This window comes from Neolamprologus multifasciatus, chromosome 3 (assembly GCF_963576455.1).
Source record: "Neolamprologus multifasciatus chromosome 3, fNeoMul1.2, whole genome shotgun sequence".
Lineage (NCBI taxonomy): Eukaryota > Metazoa > Chordata > Actinopteri > Cichliformes > Cichlidae > Neolamprologus > Neolamprologus multifasciatus.
Window position 1 is genome coordinate 35,984,246 of NC_140441.1, and position 19,031 is coordinate 36,003,276.

General features: G+C 42.8%; 2 protein-coding genes across 2 annotated transcripts in view; one reads left to right on the forward strand and one right to left on the reverse strand.

Moving 5' to 3' along the window:
• The window catches only part of LOC146522881 (type II inositol 3,4-bisphosphate 4-phosphatase-like), a 41,734-nt gene extending 31,025 nt beyond the window's left edge, over window positions 1-10,709 (forward strand). Inside the window, exon 26 of the mRNA XM_085154058.1 lies at window positions 10,415-10,709. Within this exon, the coding sequence (XP_085010184.1) occupies window positions 10,415-10,535 (121 nt within the window). The 3' untranslated portion in view covers window positions 10,536-10,709. The remainder of the gene's footprint in view (window positions 1-10,414) is intronic.
• On the reverse strand, window positions 4,258-5,931 carry LOC146522882 (tripartite motif-containing protein 16-like). Its single transcript, XM_085154066.1, has one exon. It carries the CDS (start codon window positions 5,929-5,931, stop codon window positions 4,258-4,260), a length of 1,674 nt encoding a protein of 557 aa, XP_085010192.1.
• Window positions 10,710-19,031: the final 8,322 nt, after the last annotated feature.

Consider the following 19,031-nt stretch of genomic DNA (forward strand, 5'->3'; position numbering starts at 1 on the left):
ACAATTTTTTTTTTCAGTTTCAAACCATTTTTTTTCGGTTTCAAACCATTTTTCGGTTTCAAACCTTTTTGTTTCGGTTTCAATCCATTTTTTTTCGGTTTCAAACCATTTTTCGGTTTCAATCCACTTTTCGGTTTCAATCCATTTTTCAGTTTCACTCCGCTGGCACTGTTTTGGCGTCCGGGGGCGCGCTGGGGGGGCGGGGATTCCGACCCGCATGTATTTGCATATATTATAATGCTGACCAATGACTGGAGAAAACACTGACGACGCGGCTGCGGTCACGGACAAACTTGCACGTGTCTGTTCGGGAATGGCAGATGCTGAGAGGTCCAGCGTTTACATTACCGACTATTTCAAAGTGACAGCCTGAGGTAAATTCTTCTTCAGTAAATTGGACTACCGGACAGGAGGACCTGAGACCCCACCGCACTATTTTTGGTAAGTTAAATGTGTTTGTAAACTAATCCGTAATTTAGCTACGGACCTAGCTAGCTAAGATGAGCACTTGGCTGTTGGGGAAACTTGTTTTGTAAAGTTCGTTTAGCTAACCCGTGCAGGTGAATGAATTTACCCTGACTAAAGAAATCAAGAGAAACGCACCAGGCTGCTCAGTGACTAACCACGGTTACTGTACTTTTATATGAGTATTATACTGTAAGAGCAACAGGCTGGACTCTGCTTCTGCTCCTGTGCAGAGCTGATTATTAAATATGTGCAAACAGCAGCATGTTTTCTGTCGCTTTCCACATGTGGAACGACATTAACGCCAACTTTTAAAAACCTGGAACTTCAGTAACCCCCTCATTAGTCAATAGCTACGAATTAAATAGCAAAGCCCTATACTTATGTACTGAAACCAGCTACTTCCGCTTGTCAGCTTAAGTTAAAATGTTACATTTTTCCTCTGATTATTTTTTTAGCATTTTTTTTTACTCAGCTTGTTACAAATATTCAGGTTAAAAAACTGTCCTAATTATTTTTAATGAATTATGTTCACAAAGTCACATGTGCAGTACTCTGTACAGCTTGCATCCTTTAGGACAAATCATTTGAAACATTAATATTTCTTGTTCAATACTGAGCTGATAACACCTCTGTATGTTGTGACCAGGATGCAGCAGCAGACTGAACCTTGACTGAAACCTGCTCCATCATCTCATCTTTGCAGATGTCCATTTATAAAGCATCAACAACTCAAAGGTAAACATGATATTAGAAAATGTGTTAGTATATAAGGCCTTTAAAACAAATAAAAAATAAACAGCTGTCGGCAGAACTGTAGGACTGGACAACTTCAGATCCCGAGTGTGTGAGGACAGAAGGATCAGCTCTATTTCAGATTTGAGAGATAATCTTTATATTTCAGTTTGTGATGATTCTGTTCTGTTTGTGATTACAGGAGCCGTCCTCAGATTCAGACCTCAGCACCACCCAGTGACAGCAGACAGATCTTATATCTTCGATCTTTGTAGTAACTCCAAAATTAACTGAAGAAAACAGTACAAAACAGGTTAAAGTACCACATGTGCTGTCAGTGACAGCTGGAGCTGTTTTATTGATAAATTTAAAGACAAAGTCAAAAGGATTAATCACTCATGTAACTGTGTCACTATACATCAGCATTAACAGTACCTCAGTTTGGTGTTTCAGAAAACTGCTGATCTCAGACCTGCACAACTTCTGTTTTAAACACTGAATGTACTCAGCTACATGAAGGGCACATGATGTTTTCTCTGACACGATTAAATAAAACCTGATTAAAGTCAAAGGTTGTTACTTGTATTTGAACTAAAAACTTGATCAGGAATTCTTTCACTGTTTTTTGACAATAGTGTGTTATTTATCATAAAGTAGTTCAGAGTCATTCATACCAGAGTAACCAGAGAGCACAACATATATTTAACTTTCTACAGGACTTAAAGCTATGATATTATGTAAAAGTCCAGAGCCTCTGAGGATTATCTGAGTACTTCTAACATTACACAAAGCAAAGGTCTCCATCAGTGTTCATGAAATGCTGGGTTTATCCTTCTTGTGAGGGAGCTGCTGGTGAAGATCACGAGCCCTGCTTGATCCCGGCGATGAGTTTGTCTTCCTGGTGTTTCTGAAATGATGCCTCTCACTGTGGGTCAACAGAACATCTGGCACAGGACAGTTGTAATGAAAGAAATTGAATTAGTTTTGAAAAAAAAAAATCTTGGAAATGCCCTATATGTGAGAAGCAGATTTTGTATTTACTTTTCTTTTGCCAATCAAGATAACTAGAAGTATAATTTTCACCATACAATTACTAACCTTGTCATCTCCTGCACTGTCTGTTTTGGGCTCTGGGCTTGTCCTTCCCAGCGCTCATGAGACTGCTTTTGGTGCACTGTGGTATGAGGTGCTAACCTGTTGACAGTGTTGGGAAGGTTAATTTTAAAATGTATTCCACCAAAGATTATAGAAGTAATGTATTCTGAATACTTTACAACTACATGAATGTACTATTGCTGTGTGATTTATTACTCTTACTGAAGGCTACTCGCCATACCAATACCAACTAGATGTTAAAATCTTAATATAAATGAGTAACAGTAGGTGGACATTAGGTAAGGCTGCACTTTTTGCAGCGATCTCGTGTAGAAAACTATTCAGTGCATATATAAAACAGGTCAGCGGCTCCGAACCGTAGTAAAGGGACCTCTGGCTAATACATCATGTCGGGCTCGTAGCTGAAAACTAGCTTTACTTTGTTGTCTGGGTCAACTTTGCTAGCGAGAGAGAGAGGCGTTGAAAGGCTGCTTATTGTTTCGGAGGAAAACAGGAACACAGTGTACAGTCCAGTCTTAACAGCTTTCTTACAGCTGGGCTCATCGGGCACTCTTTTTGGCTGCAGTGGTTATTATTATATTTACATGCTTCCAGCTCCCGTTTCTGCTCAGTGACAGCTCATACTTTTCCTTTTTCTCCCTCCCTCGCTCACAGACACATAACGGGTATGGCAGTCCGTTCTCCCTGCAGCACAGACTACACTGCCCATGAGGCTACATTGTTTAGGGCGATGCCTTTAACACTCTGCTATTGCCTTCATATTAAATCATTTTGTTTGGGTTTCCACCGGCGTGGAATTACCAAAAATAGAGAGACCATAGCCTAACATATGAAAAAGGAAAATACCGCCATGTAATCCATTTATTTCAACAAACTAACTGTGTTCTCAATATCACCTATTGAACAGTAATGGATACATTTACTCATATTTTGTATTTTAAATACGTAACGCCGGTGCATGTATTGCGTTACTGCCCAACACTGCCTGTTGATGAGATCTTGTGCCGTTCCTAAAACACCGGCCTCCAACTCCTAAGGAGACACGGGTGTACCTAAATATAGCAAATATTAGCTTCAGGCTAGCTTGCTACGACAAATAGGCTAATACCAGCACTTTACCACAACTTCACCAGATGTAGCTAAAAAAAACTAAACTAATGTCCAGTCCAGTGGGACAGCAAGGAAAGATGACAAAAAATGATTACTTACTTGCGGTTTGGAGGGTCAAGCTGAAATTGAAGCAGCCATTGAAAGAGAGAAAGATGGCAGCTTGGTCAGCACTAGTGGCCTCTATAATGTATGCAAATATATGCGGGCCGGAATCCCCGCCCCCCTCCCAGCGCGCACCCGGATGCCAAAACAGTGCCAGCAGATTGAAACTGAAAAATGGTTTGAAACCGAAAAATGGTTTGAAACCGAAAAATGGATTGAAACTGAAAAATGGTTTGAAACCGAAAAAAAATGGATTGAAACCGAAAAATGGTTTGAAACCGAAAAAAAAAATTGTAAGCGAAAACAAAAGAATTACAGTTTCAATTAATTGTTTTTCACTATCAATTTTTTTTTTCGGTTTCAATACAAGATTTTTGAGTACATTTATTTCAATGACAATATTTTTTTTCGGTTTCAATATTTTTTTCGGTTTCGTTTCAAGGTGGCATCGTTCTGATCCCATATCAGTGTAGCTGAAAAAAAACTCACCATGAGCTTTGAGAGACTTAATGGTTAGAGACACTGAAAGTAGAGCCATCTAGACAAAGTCAATCATTATCTAAATGAAACATGATAAGACATCAAAGTAGCGCACATGAAGTGTGACTGACAGATGATCTCTGTGCAGAGAAGTAGCACGACAGAGAGTTCACAGCAACAACAATGGAGACCAAAGAAACTGGAAATGAAATCACACATTTTAACCAATTGTCCCTCAATGACTTTTGTTTATTTCAGTTTAATAAAGTCTGCGGTGACTTTGTAGTCTAAAAGACAAAGTCCAGCATAGAGCGGCTGAGTGAATGTGGTCTGGACTCTGTGGAGGAGAGTCATGGTTTCAGAGACGCTGTAGAAAGACAGAATACCTGCTCTGTGATCCAGGTACACTCCTACTCTGGAGGACCGAGGACCTGAGACAGGAGTTGAGAGATTCTTGAAGTGAAAATCATAGCTATGTGTGTCACAACGTAATGCCCAAGATTTGTCATTTCCACCATAAACACATTCATCTGAGTACCATGCTCTCCCGATATCCTTGTATGCCACTGCTACACAAACTCCTCTCCCTGTCCACTCCACCTCCCAGTAACAGCGTCCAGTCAGAGTCTCTTTACTCATTACCTGATAATAGAAGGTGAATCTGTCTGGGTGAGTAGAATAGGACTGCTTTTGTCTTTTTACTGTTGCTTTTCTGTTCCCCTCAGATAATACCAGATGCATATTTGCTGTGTTTGGATCCAGTGTGATTTCACGTGAATATTTTAAGAATCCAGCTCTGGTCTTTGGCTCTGGTGGTGACAGTAAAACGTCCACTTCAGTGACTGTCAGTGAGATGTTTGTCCATTCCTCTCTCAGAATGTCCTGTAGTTTATCTCTGGTCTCTGACACAGCTGCTGTCACATCCTCAAAGTACCTCAGAGGACGAATATTGATGCTGGATGAGTGTGTAGACTCACTGAGTGCTGACAGTGAGGGGTAGTTGTGTAGAAACTGGTTGTGATCCTCTGTGTGTGAGAGCTGCTCCAGCTCGCCGTCTTTCCTCTTCAGCTCAGCGATCTCCTGCTCCAGCTTCTCCTGAAGCTCTTTGACTCGACTCACTTCAGTTTCCTGCTGGGATCTGACCTGCTGCTTCACATCAGAGCTTCTTTTCTGGATGAGACGGATCAGCTCAGTGAACATCTTCTCACTGTCCTCCACTGCTTTATCAGCAGAGCCATTGATGGCCTCCACCTCCTGTTGAAGCAGCTTCACATCTTTCTCTCGCTCCTGGATTCTCTGCTGGATGTTTAGTCGTCTCACCTCGAGCTCCTTCTGCTTCTCAGTCCTTTCTGCTGCAGCTGGGACTGTTTCATGGCCTTTATGTTCATCCATCAAGCAGAGATAACAGATACTCTGCTGATCAGTACGACAGAAAATCTTCATCACCTCATCATGACGAGAGCAGATGTTCTCCTGGAGCTTTCTGTAAGGGTCAACAAGTTTGTGGTTCTTTAATGGAGCTGCATCATAGTGAGGTTGGAGGTGTTTCTCACAGTAAGAGGCTGGACAGATCAAACAGGACTTGATGGCTTTCAGCTTCCTCCCAGTGCAGACATCACAGGCCACATCTTCAGGTCCAGCATAGCAGTGATCAGCTGGAGCAGCTTGGAGTCCAGTCTTCTTCAGCTCCTCCAGTAAGTCTGCTAACATGGTACTCTTGACCAGTACAGGCCTCGTTGTGAATTGCTCCATGCACTGAGGGCAGCTGTGGATTCCCTTCCTGTCCTGTTCATCAAAGTGTGTTTTAATACAGTTCATGCAGTAGCTGTGTCCACAGGGAATAGTCACCGGATCCTCCAGTAGATCCAAACAGATGGAACAAGAGAATTTCTCTGAATCCAGTTGAACTCCTTTCTGCTCCATTTCTCCTCTCAGCGACACTCGATATTTTAATAAGAAAGAAGCTGTCAGTTGTTTCATTTAGACTACAGAACAGGGTGCAGTTTGAACTTTAGCAGCATTTATGACTTTACATTTTTATTATCATCAGTTTGAACTTTGCTGGAATGTTTTACCACTCCTTCAAATTGTAAAAGACTGATGCTTGGTGATATGATCATGCTCCTATGGACCTATTTGTGATTGCCAACCAGTCACATTGCAGTTCATAGCCCTGACTATTATAAGATATTCTGTATTGCTAAAAGTATTCTTTTCATCCTTCCAAATCAATGAATTTGGGTGTTCCAATTTTAAATGCCCTTCCAGGCATTTAAAATTGAGCACTTAGCCAGGCAAACTGCTTCTGGAAACATTCATGAGAGAATGAGTCCCCTCTGGAGCTCAGTTAATTCCAGCTGAGTCCATGTGTTTGGCCAGCTCATCCCATGCTGTCACATATCCTGTACTACTAAAAAATCCTTGAACTATACATTTTTTCCCCTTTTTTTTGATTGGTGTGAACACCACGGATCCACAGCATTCAGTCACTGTTCAGTCATTTATTCACAGCCCTACACCACACACACCCACTGCCAGACTGAGGTCAGGGCCATATCCGGCTGCACCTACGGCAGTCAACCCCCCTTACCTGCTGGGACAAATTGGTTCCAGCTCTCCGTTTGAGGCGTCCATCTGCAAGACGCCACCTGGCACCGCTTCGTCCACTAGACAAGATCTGACCAGCCCCCGTGAGATGGGGGGCTGGTCAGGTCTGCAAACCCAGGCACAAAACGGCCCCAGGAACCTCCTCACCTCCTTTTCGGTCTTGGGGCACAGGCCTGATGCAATGGCGGCTGTCTTCTCCGCCTGTGGATGCACCTGCCCACCCCCCAAGTGGTACCCCAGATACTGTTGGCTGTGAGCCCTGCCTGGCTCAGAGACTCCAGAACCACGCCCACCTTCTGCACATGCTCCACCCAGGTGTTACTGTGAATGATAACATCATCCAGGTAGGTGGCAGCCTGTGCACTGTGTGCCCCCCTACCTGGTCCATGTGATGCTAGAAAGTGTCAGGGGCTCCAAACAAGCCGAACAGAAGGCCATCTTTTCCCTGGACTGGTGCCCCAGTGCATGGTAGGCATCAGACCGCTGTTTCCCTGGCAGACCATCCACAAACTGCTCCAAGACCACCTTTGCCAGTATGCATGCCTCCCCCTCCGATGGTCCAGGCTGCAGCCACATAGCCCTTGCATCGCGGAGCTAATAGGCCCACACAAACGACCGATCCTCCCCCAACAGCTGACAAACCCAGAAGCGCCGGCGGTGATCCTCCGGGGAGAGGTAATCAAGCCCCGCATGGCTGATGTCCTTATAACTGCTCCGTAAAGCAGATGACAGGCTCAAAGGCGCTGTCTGAGCCTCTCCCGACAGCATTGGCACTGGCATGCCTCTGCTGTGACCCGGAAGGTTTCCAGAAATGACTGCGGGTCGTCGCCCTCCCCAATGCATCAACACCGCCAGTGCCTTTCCAGCACCTCGGTCTGTCGCTTCTGCAGCCTGTCCAGGTGTACTTTGTACACCGCCAACTCCTCATGGTGCATGACCACGATATTCACCAATATTCGGACTAACAGCTGGAGCAGCTGTACTGGTTGTGCAGGCTCGGAGTCCAACATGGCGGCTGGGTTTTGGCACCATTGTGAACACCATGGAAAATGGGAAACAAATGCAGCTATTTACAGTAGAGATGGGGAAAACAGAGTTTATACAAGTGTAATGAGCTTAAAAGTGAATAAAAGGTACAACCATGTTTTTGACCAGCACAATCTGAACTCTCTTAGGCAACTTTCTTGTAATTTCTGTAAAGTCTTCAGGAATAGTTCTCCAGGCTACTTGAAGGACATTCAAAGCTCTTCTTTGGATGTTGGCTTTTGTTCTATTCTCTGTCTGGGTGTTTGAGTTCCATGTGTGATAAGTGTGTTAATTTATCCAGATATGCTTTTACTGCACTGGCAGTGTGTTTGGGACAATGTCATTCTGAAAAATGAAGGAATTGCCAATCAGATGCTTTGCTGATGGTATCGCAGGGTGCAGTGAATCGAAATCTGATGGTATTTGTATTTCCAGCAACTTTGCTGTGGACACTCATTGTTGTACTTACACACTCTCACTAGATCACTAAGGTCTGCTGAGAAAATGCTCCTGGCTGTCTCCCAAGATCCAGATTAAAAGAGGAGATGGGTTTGTAGAAGTGGCTGCTTCTGAATTAGGGCACAAAATGCCTCTTCACATCAGGAGGTCGTCAACATTAGATATCTTTAAAACAGTTAGAAAAACAATTTTTTGCATTTTAAACCAGTGGTGTTCTATTTTTTTTTAATGTATTTTGTTTTCTCCTCTTTTCTCAATGTATGTAATCTTTATCTTTTTTTGGGAGGAGGGAGTTTTTTAAACAATTTTATTTTTAAGCGATTTTATTATTTTATGTATTTATTTTTCTTAACTCAGACATGATCAGTATACACCCTTCACACTCCCTCTTCAGCCTTCGGAGAGGATGTACAGGAGTGTCCGGGCTCGCTCCACTAGACTGTTGAACAGCTTCATTCACCAGGTTGTCAGAAGGCTGAACTCTGTTCATTACCATTCTCCATCAGCCCCTACCCCTACATTGTAAGATTGTACCCCTAGATTATCTCTCACACAAGTTGGATTCAAATCTTTAATGCTGCTGACTGTCTTTGGCACAGTTATCTCCACCTCTGTCATACCTGCTGCTCTTGGCCTCTTACACTTCTATCCTTGTACATTTTACAAGCTGCTCTATTTATTTATTTCTTATTTCTTACCCATCCTATAATTGCAAATGCGAAGACATTGTTGTTTAAATTACATAGTGCGGGTCGCTGGGACTTTATTAAATCTCCTTCGGCAACCCTATGGGGGAATAAAATAATTTTAATTGGAGGGACATTAGTTGACTGGTTACAGTGGCGTAAGGCAGGCATCCTTTATGTATCAGATTTGTTTGACTGGGGGACCAAATGCTTTTTAAGCTTTGATAAAGTTGTGGAGTTATACAAGTTGCAGCGTAATCAATTCTAGAGATATGTCCAAATACATAGTTCATTATCAAAGTGGCTGGGAACCCCTTTGAGTTTTCCTGTGGGCAGCCCTGTGGAAGTCCTGCTCTCAAGATCACCCTTGGGTAAAGGTATCACTTCTAAAATTTATCATTTATTGCAAGAACAGTCAGCTGACCCTCTCCTTAAAGTTAAGGGCTATTGGGCCCAGGACATGGCATTGGACATGTCTTCAGTTGAATGGGATTCATGTATTCATAATGTTAACACTGTGTATAAAGAAACGGGCAGTAGATTTATCCAACTTAAGATAATCAATAGGTGGCATTGAACAGTGCAACGACTGTATAAATGGAACTTGGCCCCCACGGACGATTGTTGGAGATGTGATGGTCAAAACGCTTCGATTTTACATATCTTATGGAGCTGTTCGGCACTTCGGGATTGGTGGGAAAACATAATGGAGGTAATTTTCAGTGTTTTCAAAAGGAGATTTGGTATCTCACCAAAACTGTCCATACTTGGTATAACCACAGAACTTTCTGATGGAGACTTTTCCAGTTATACAAAAAGATGGATTATGCTGGCTCTTACTACGGCCAGATGGGTCTGGCTAAGACATTAGCGGAAAAAGAACCCCCCTCCCTATGAAGAGTGGCTAATGACAATGGCTAAGTTGGTGTTTTACGAAAAAGTGACTTATGGTTTATTAGATAAATTGCATCAATCTGATTGTATTTGGTCCCCATTTACAAGCTGGCTTTTTGTAACTTGAAGAACAGAGTAATGAGAGAGTGGTGGTGTGGGGATTGGTGTGCGAAGAAAGAATAGGATAACCTCCCTTTGTCTTTGTTTGTGTGTGTGTGTGTGTGTGTGTGTGTGTGTGTGTGTGTGTGTGTGTGTTTGTAATATTTATTTATGTATTTATTTTTCAGTTCTGTTATCAAAGTTTAAAATGAAATAAAAATTGTTGATGAAAAATAGTTTAATAATTCCTGAGTAAATAATGAGGTTACAGTTGCTCCAAGATGGATGAGAAAAGTGGTCCTTCCAATCAGTCTCCTAGATCTCTTGTATGTCCTACAAAACATAAATAGAAGTGGTTCTTCATGTGGTCCAGTGTCCTTAACTATTCTCTCCTGAAAATGTATTCATGGTTGAGTGATTATTTACTTTTCTAATTTCATTTATTCTTCCTATCTGTCAGCAATTTGCATTTTATTTTATTTTTCCTCTTGATTTTGAATCTTTTAAACAAGCAGCACTAAATAAAACTGCCACTGGTTTTAGATATTTATGAAAAATGCTAATCTTAAACCATTGTATGTCCATGCCTCAATGTTAATTTGTGTCTCTTTCTGCCCTGCTCTGTATGTATGCAGGGATGGCTGCAGGATGGAGAACGTGGAGAAAAACATTGGCAGCAGGAAGTTCGCCTTCAGCAGCGTCCAGCTTCTCACCTTCCCCAAACTCTACAGACCTCCAGATGGCAGCTATGGATAAGAATGCATAAAATTTATCTGTGTACATATATGTGTATATAATTTTTTTAATCATTAATTTGTTTTATAATGTGACGACAGTGTTATTTTTATTTCTGTGTTCATAAAATGTTTATTGTGGGTGTAGAAATTTGAATGACCAACATTTTTCTGCAATAAACACTTACACACTCGACTTATTTCTGTCTAATATTAAATTAAACCAAATGGGTAATGATATATGCAGCAGCACAAGTCATTGTGGTCTGGGACTCCAAAAACACATGAATCTGCTAAATTGTCTCCACTTTTTCATTTACCCCAGAAACAAATCTGTAAACTGAAAACATTAAATATTGATAAGTATCAAAGTTCAGTATCTGATCAAATGTGAAAAAATTACTAAAATCATCCCTGCTTTTAATAACTTATATCATTGATCATAAACTCTTCCTGCATTGACCAGAATACAACACTGGTGTTAAAGTAAATCCCTGAATTATATGCATCTTATAAATTCCAATTTGGCCATGTAGGTCAGGAGTGTTTGTTGTATACAAGTTTAGCCATGGAGACATGCTGGGGCCGATATTTTTGTAGTTTTATTTCTATGCACACAAAGACTTCTGTGTAATCACTGCTTTCACTTCCACTAATATGCAGTCATAATGTCATAATGTTGAATCCATCCATGGACTGTTTAAGGATTGGTTAAGCTTTTTTTTTTTAGCTTTTGTTGTGAAGAAGAAACATTTTTTCTCGAGTAAACAAAATTGAGTGAAACATTTTGGAAATGGGAAGTAAGTCACACCTGCTGTTTTTGTTTTCCCACATTTGTTTAACCTCCTAGGACCTGGCGTCCACATATGTGGACATCACATTTTGGGTTGTCTGGACCACAATACTAAATTTTGCTCTACAAGAGCCTGATATCCAATTAGGAGGACATTATTCTGCCACTGTTCTATCAGAATCTAAAATGAATGTCCTCATATGTGGATATCAGGCCATTGTGGAGCAAAATGAGGTAAGAAGATAATTCTTTGTTTTTACATCATCATTACATTTGTTTTTACATTCATCAGAATTCTATTTGGGCTCATCCCAATGAGCCCAAATAGAATTCTTTGGGACCTGATGAATGTAAAAACAATGAGCCCAAATAGCAAGGACAAATTAAAACTGCATGCCAAGAAATGAGTGAATGAGTTGGGGTCTCAGGAGGTTAACCTCACTAGAGGACTAAAATGTAGAAAGTGGCAAACTCTTGGTGTCTATTATTATGGGTGGTTTTGAATCAATTTATAAATTTATAAATAGCATAAACTGAGACTGGTAACTTATGACATGAACCTCCAGGGTCTGGTGGTGCTGATGATGGAGGTTTGGATGGAAGTCTGAGTAACTCAGCTGAGGTAGAGATGGGGAGAAGGTGGGTTGCACAAATGACATCAGGGCCGCGCAGAAATGTTTGAAGGGACGGGTGCTCAAAGTTAAAAAGGGGCACATTGAACCAGGCTGAATAACAACAACCTACATACATTCAGATTCTTGATGAATGGGGGTTGCTTTTCTATGTGCCCCTTTTTAACTTTTAGTACCCGCCCCTTTAAGCATCTCTGCACGGCCCTGCAGTTCTTTATATAAGCAAACTTGACCATCAGTACTATATGTTAGTTTCAATTGCAAAACTGTGCCAATTTGTTGACTAAAATAAGTATTAGTAATCTGGATATTTGAATTGTTTGTAATAATTTAGTGGAGGAAAACCATAATAACTAAATTCTGAATAGATGGAGTCATTTATCTGGAACCAGTGGGTGGTCAAAACAGCACATCTTCAACCATGAATCAATAATAAGGTAAAATTTTAACACTACAAAGTTTTAAATTTAAAATTTCAATAACAAAAGGAATTAAATCCACAATGATGATGAGTGAGTTCAGGAAGTGATATTACAGCATTTACATGGACAAACACAATCAAACATCACCATCTAGTGACCACACAGGTCAGAGTAAACATGTAGTTGCAATTTTCACTGTCATGACCATCAAATTTCAAACTCTACATCAGTGATTCCCAAAGTGTAAGCCCATTAAGTGGGTCACACAAGTTATGCAATTTTGTTTTCTATAGTAACTACAAATTTTTATTTTTTTTTTAAAAGTCATTTGTATTTTGTAAAACTGTATAACATACAAATTTTATAAAATTGAAATAACCACCTAAAATTAATTAATAAAAAAATGCTTATGTAGATGTTGGTTAAGAGTAGATCCACAATGGTAACAACCCTACATCTATTTTAGCAATAAAATGCACTATAATATTGATACAGTTAGGCATAAATTACACAATCAGTAGTTTTATTTATTATGTGAATCTTCAGTTTAAAAAATATAAAATTCTGATCACACATAAGTTTAAATCTTCATGTGTACAAACCTAAATAAAATTTATCATGTACAGTCTGAGCCTCCATGGCTAAAGAAATCAAGAGTGGAGCGCCACCCAACAAAGTCAATCAAATAACTAGACAACACAGATGAGAAAAAAACAGCACAACAGTGAGCCCACAGCAACAGTCACGAGACCAAAGAAACTGGAAACTAAGACACAATTTAACCAACTCTCCTTCAAATAGTAGTTTCTATTTCAGTTTAGTGAACAGTGTTTTCAGAATCAAAAAACTGAAGTCCAGCATAGAGCGGCTGAGTGAATGTGGTCTGGACTCTGTGGAGGAGAGTCATGGTTTCAGAGACGCTGTAGAAAGACAGAATACCTGCTCTGTGATCCAGGTACACTCCTACTCTGGAGGACCGAGGACCTGAGAGGACAGTTTGGACTTTGTTACACATTTTTCCACAACAGTCTGTATAGCAATGAAGTGCCCATGATTTGTCATTGTATCCAAATTCGTTCCCTAATATACCTTGATGGAACTGCTACTTCGGGCTCCACCTGCTCGCCGAGCTCCGGCGCTGGCTTCTCCTGCTCGCCGAGCTCCGGCGCGGGCTCCTCGGGCAGCGGCGCTGGCTCCACCGGCTCGCTGAGCTCCTCCGGCAGCGGCGCTGGCTCCTCGGCTGGTGGCGCGAGCTCCTCCGGCTCCTGCTCGCTGAGCTGCTCCTCGGCCGGCAGCGCGAGCTCATCCGGCTCGCCGAGCTCCTGCTCGGGCAGGGCAGGTCCGGGTGGCGACGTAGCAGCCGGTGAAGAAGATGGCAGAAGGGTGACTGCAGGCGGATGAGATGACGGCGGTGCCACAGCTGCAGATGGTGAAGCAGCGAGTGGTGTGGAGACCTCTGACCGAGGTGATGTTACCTGCGCTGTCGGCTAGTCCACTGCAGACACAAACACAGATGGTGAGGGAAATGGAAAATTGTCCGTACTACTCACCACAGCCGACTCTTGAGATGTCCGTGGATTAGGCTGCGGTGAGGAAAGCCGGCGGCGCGAACATCGTTTCCGTGTAGACGTCGAGGCCGGCATCTCAGGCTGTGAATCCACCAGCGGTCCGGGCCGGTGAGCAGCCTGAGGAGGAGAGTGGAGTGGAAGTCCAGGACAACTGGATTGAGGGAGTCCACCAGCCAGGGGAATTTAACAAGCGTCTCCTGCAGCCGCCTCTCCACGGCGTGACGCAAACCTTCCGCGGGCTTCTCCCACCACAACTCGCAAAGGCGGTAAACCTTGTCCATCACCTCCCATCTGAGCCTCTCCTCAGAGACCGCTGGGTCCATGCTTGGCGGAATCATTCTGTCACGGTATGGCATGGCAAACCGTGGGGGTGTAGGACCCAGGCGCGGTGCTCTGTGTGTAAACAGTGCGTTTATTTACAGTGTATGAAAACCAACAATAAATTCCCGTGCTTTCCCCAGACTCCCGTGTCGTGTCTTCTCCCAGTGTTTGTGCTCTCCGCTCCCGTGTCTCAGTACTCCTCGTGCTGGCTGCGATCTGGCGCTCCACCCCTCTCCTGGGGACACAATAGAAGCAGCCGTCAGGACACATAAAACCGCGGACATACACTAACTAGGCTGAACTGGATGACTGACGTGGAGTCTCACGCAATGATCCCGCGTCGGTGGGAGCTCCAAGACTCTCTTAAGTAGCTCCCCTCGACAAGGCCTGATCAGGAGCAGGTGTGTGGCCAGTCCACCAGCAGGGCCACACCCACCAGGCCTGAAGGCGCCCGCAGACCGGTGCTCGCAGAAACACATACACCCGCAAACAGGGAGAAGAGGGACAGCAACACCAAATATACATATAATACAACCAGTCCATAACTGCTCAGGGATCCTGGGTTGCTCAGACCCAGGATCCCTGACACTCGTAGGGTGTCCTGCATTGAAATCTGCTGCAATGACCCAGTTACTGCATTCACCAGATATCAAGTCCAGACAGTCATTATAATAAAATTAATAAATGATAAATGAAAGTTTGTCAATAGAGAAGGAAGGAGTGAATAGGACTTGGACCAATTGGTTAGGCAGAGGGATCGGGTTGGAAAGAATGTGCAGCGGGTTAGAGGAGGGTGCCAAGAGAAGAAACGGCACAACAATGAGCTCTCAGCAACAAAGATGGGGACCAAAGAAACTGGAATCTAAAATATATTTCAACTAACATCCATCCATGACTTCTGTCTATTATAGTGTAGTGAACTCTGCAGTGACTCCATGATATAAAAGAGAAAGTCCAGCATAGAGCGGCTGAGTGAATGTGGTCTGGACTCTGTGGAGGAGAGTCATGGTTTCAGTGACGCTGTAGAAAGACAGAATACCTGCTCTGTGATCCAGGTACACTCCTACTCTGGAGGACCGAGGACCTGAGAGATCAGTTCGGAAGCTGTTGTAGAAACATTTATAACAGGTTTTGTAGCAACGTAATGCCCAAGATTTGGCATTGAATCCAAGTCTACATTCATTTAATTTCCCATCTCTGCTGATATTCTTGTATGAAACTGCAACACAAATTCCTTCTCCGCTCCACTCCACCTCCCAGTAACAACGTCCACTCAGGCTCTCTCTACTCAGGACCTGATAAAAATAAGTAAATCTATGTGGATTATCGGTATAAGACTCTTCTTTCCTCATTATTGCCGCTTTTCTGTTCCCCTCTGACAACAACAGTTGTCTATATGCTGTGTTTGGATGCAGTGTGATTTCACATGAATATTTTAAAAATCCTTCTCTGATCTCTGGTTGTGACAGTAAAACATTTACTGAAGGGTCTCTTACTGCTGCAGCTGGGACTGTTTCATGGCCTTTATGTTCATCCACTGTGCAGAGATAACAGATACTCTGCTGATCAGTACGACAGAAAATCTTCATCACCTCATCATGACGAGAGCAGATGTTCTCCTGGAGCTTCTTGGAGGGGGCCACCAGCTTGTGTTTCTTTAATACCTTTAAAAAAAATTTTTTTTGCAGGTAGAGAGAACTAATGGAACAGTAAAGTTTTGACTTAGGGAGATACGCAGGACATGGTTAGACTTATTGGTTAGAATTATTTAAGATGTACATGAGGATTACTCCAACAGAGAACGGTCTGACTCTTTGAGATTATATATGTTAGAGCATTTAGAGTTCTAGTCTTCTGTAGTGATGATAGAAGAGCAGAAGAGAGAGCATATTAGCAGATTAGATGGAGGAGGAGGAGTTGGCCGTCCGACTGGGGTCTGGAGTGTGGGGCCTCCCTGCTGCTGCGTAGTCGGGGCGGTCTGCTTCTCCCCACCGCAGGGAAAAGGGTAACACCACCTGGGTCTGGGTGCAGTTCCCCCCTCCAGGGGCAAAGGTACCTAGACCCGGTTCGTAGAGTACGCTTGGGGAGTGTGATTGTGTGTACAGCGTCTCTTTATGTCTGTCTCCACGTTGGTTGAGTGTTGAGTAAGTGCACATGAGAGCATGAGGGTGGAAATGGATGTTTGTGTCTGTGTGTGCCTGTATGTCTGTGTCTATATGTCAGGTTGGGTATCAGACGCCACCTCTCTGGGGACATCTCAGGCCCTCCAAGGTTTGGAGGCCTATCTCCCCCCACCACTCCCCCTGCCAGTGGCAGACGCCCTCAGACATTGGTGCGTTGGTGGTTCTTTGTGTCCGGGTATGGGCGCCCAGGTACACACCGGCTCACTCCTTGGTAGCTGCTTATCGGGCCCTGGAGCCTGGGGCTCGCTCGGGCCACTTTGGGGGTGGGGTGCCCTCGGCCTCTCGGCCTGGGGCTCGGTCACTCTGGCGCAGCTGGCTGCCGGCGGAGCTCACGGGCACGTCACTGCAACCCCCCCCTGGCTTCTGCTCCGCGGCTGCTGAGTGACCCCTCATCTGGGACTCTCCTCAGCTCTTTCTGGGACAGTGGCGCGGCTGCCCCTCTGTTGGTCTTCCTTGGTCTCTTGTGTTCTGAGGGCCTCTGGATGTCTGGAGTTTGATCTCCTCCATACCTGCTTCATGCCCTGGTGGATGGGGCTGTGGCTCCCCCACACCCTCTATCAGATCATTACATGAAGGAACCTTTTAAAAACAAGCGCTTTCATGCTCATAGGTGTACACACGGGTGCTCACACACACAAACTACACCCTTTTTGGCTCCTACCTCAAAGCCCACTGTGCGCGGTCGATATTACGTGCTGCACAATAATGTTTAATATTTAGTATTTACTGTTATATTCCCATATATCATTGTGATGTTGTTTATTGTATTACTCTCGTTTTCTTCTGCTTGTTTTCTTTTTTCTTTCTCAACAGGTGATCCAGGTGATTGATATATGTATTTTTTTTGTCTGCTTATTTAGTTGGTTTTTGTTTTTTTTTGCCCTTTATCCCCATCCCTCTTCTCCGGTGTTTTTTCCCCCTCTTCCTTTCTCCCTTTTCTTTTCCTCATTCAAGTCTGTCCCATATCTAGCAAGTGAAAATAAAAAAATAAATAAAATAAACAATAAAAGGTGAATCAAATAGACCATTACGGCAAGGCTGGGACGGTCAATTTGGTAAAGTAAATCCGTTGGGCATCTTTTTTCGCCTTTAGACAATAATTCTGATGGCAAAAGAACAAAACGGGACAGGCAAAAAAGTTTTACTGAAAAAGTTTACGGGAGTTTTACTCCCGGCAGGTGTGTCGCCGAGTGGGAAAAAATGGTTAGACACATGAACAGGTTGGTGGTGTACCTGGGGCTTCTGTTTAGAACTATGCTTCCTCCTCACCGTCACCCAGCCGCCCTCTTTCCCTTGGGGTCTGCCGGGGGGGCAGCTAGTGGGGCCTACGCTATCTTTGGCTGCTCTGCCTACAGGGGCCTGGCTAGCTACGGGTGAATGAAGGGTGCGAAGCCGAGTCTCCAATTCAGTAATCCTGGCCTCCAGAGCTGCAAATATGCTACATTTGTTACAGATATCATTACTGCTAAAGGAGGCCGAAGAGTAACTAAACATCTGACACAATTGCAAGAAAGTGCAGGAGGGACAGGTGAAGTAGCCATGGTGCTAACGAGTCGGCTACGAGCTAAGCTAAGCTAGCAAAACAGTGAAGACAGTGAGTGAATACATTAGGGAGTGAGTGCACAGAGAGTGTGCTTCGGATGAAGCACGTGAAGATTATACTATGAAAAAAGAAGTTATCTAAAACGTTGTAATTAAATTGCTATGCAGATAAGCTACTCAAAAACACCACTGTGTGTTGGAACAGGAACAGGAAGTGATACTCTACCACAAGAGAGCAAACACCAAGTGCTCTTTGCTGCTCTTTGACAGGGTAGAATGGAAAAAATGTATTCTGTAGGTATGACGTTGTAAAATTATTTCATTTGTGTTTTTTTTATTGCTATTTCAGTATTGTTTTAATTCTAATGTGAGGTATTGAGTCTCACTGGGACTACCTGTATGAATAAAGCTTAAATAACAAAATAAAACAAATTTATACACACAAAGAATTGAGAGGAGTATCTTTATTTGATTATTTGATTAATTAACATCAAACTTTCATGTAATGTGTTTTTTATCCTAGAACTTCAGCTGTTATGATATCTCTCCCCATTAAAATGACGATATTATAATAGTGCAGTTAAAATTAAATGGATAAACAAAAACAGCAGCTTTATTGAAAATGCAAAGCTTCAGTTTGTTGAAACTTAAAATCAGTAAAGTCTGAAAAGGTTCAATGGTCTAATTAAAAACTTCATCCACACACAATCAATGTGGTTCTACAATCAACTACAATCCTCAGCGATGATTTTCATGATTCAGTTTACATTCATTTGAACATAAAAAATGTAAATATAATTATAATTGTTTGTCTACAAACTGGGAGAAAAATCTGTGTAATTGGCCATGTGCTGATTTTTCAATATCCTTGAAAGATTTTGGGCACAGTGAAGTTTACATTTTCATATGTAGCAGCATCAGTTCACCTGAATATATAAATCATCACAATCAAGATTGCCTCTGTTGCTAAACAGACACAAGGAGGTGTGCCACGCAAACCAGAGTTAATTATTGAATAGTAAACAAAACTGGAAACTAAAACACATATTTTAACCTA

Excerpts from the sequence above, each read along its gene's own strand:
- LOC146522882 (XM_085154066.1), bottom strand. The coding sequence starts at position 5,931 with ATGGAGCAGAAAGGAGTTCAACTGGATTCAGAGAAATTCTCTTGTTCC.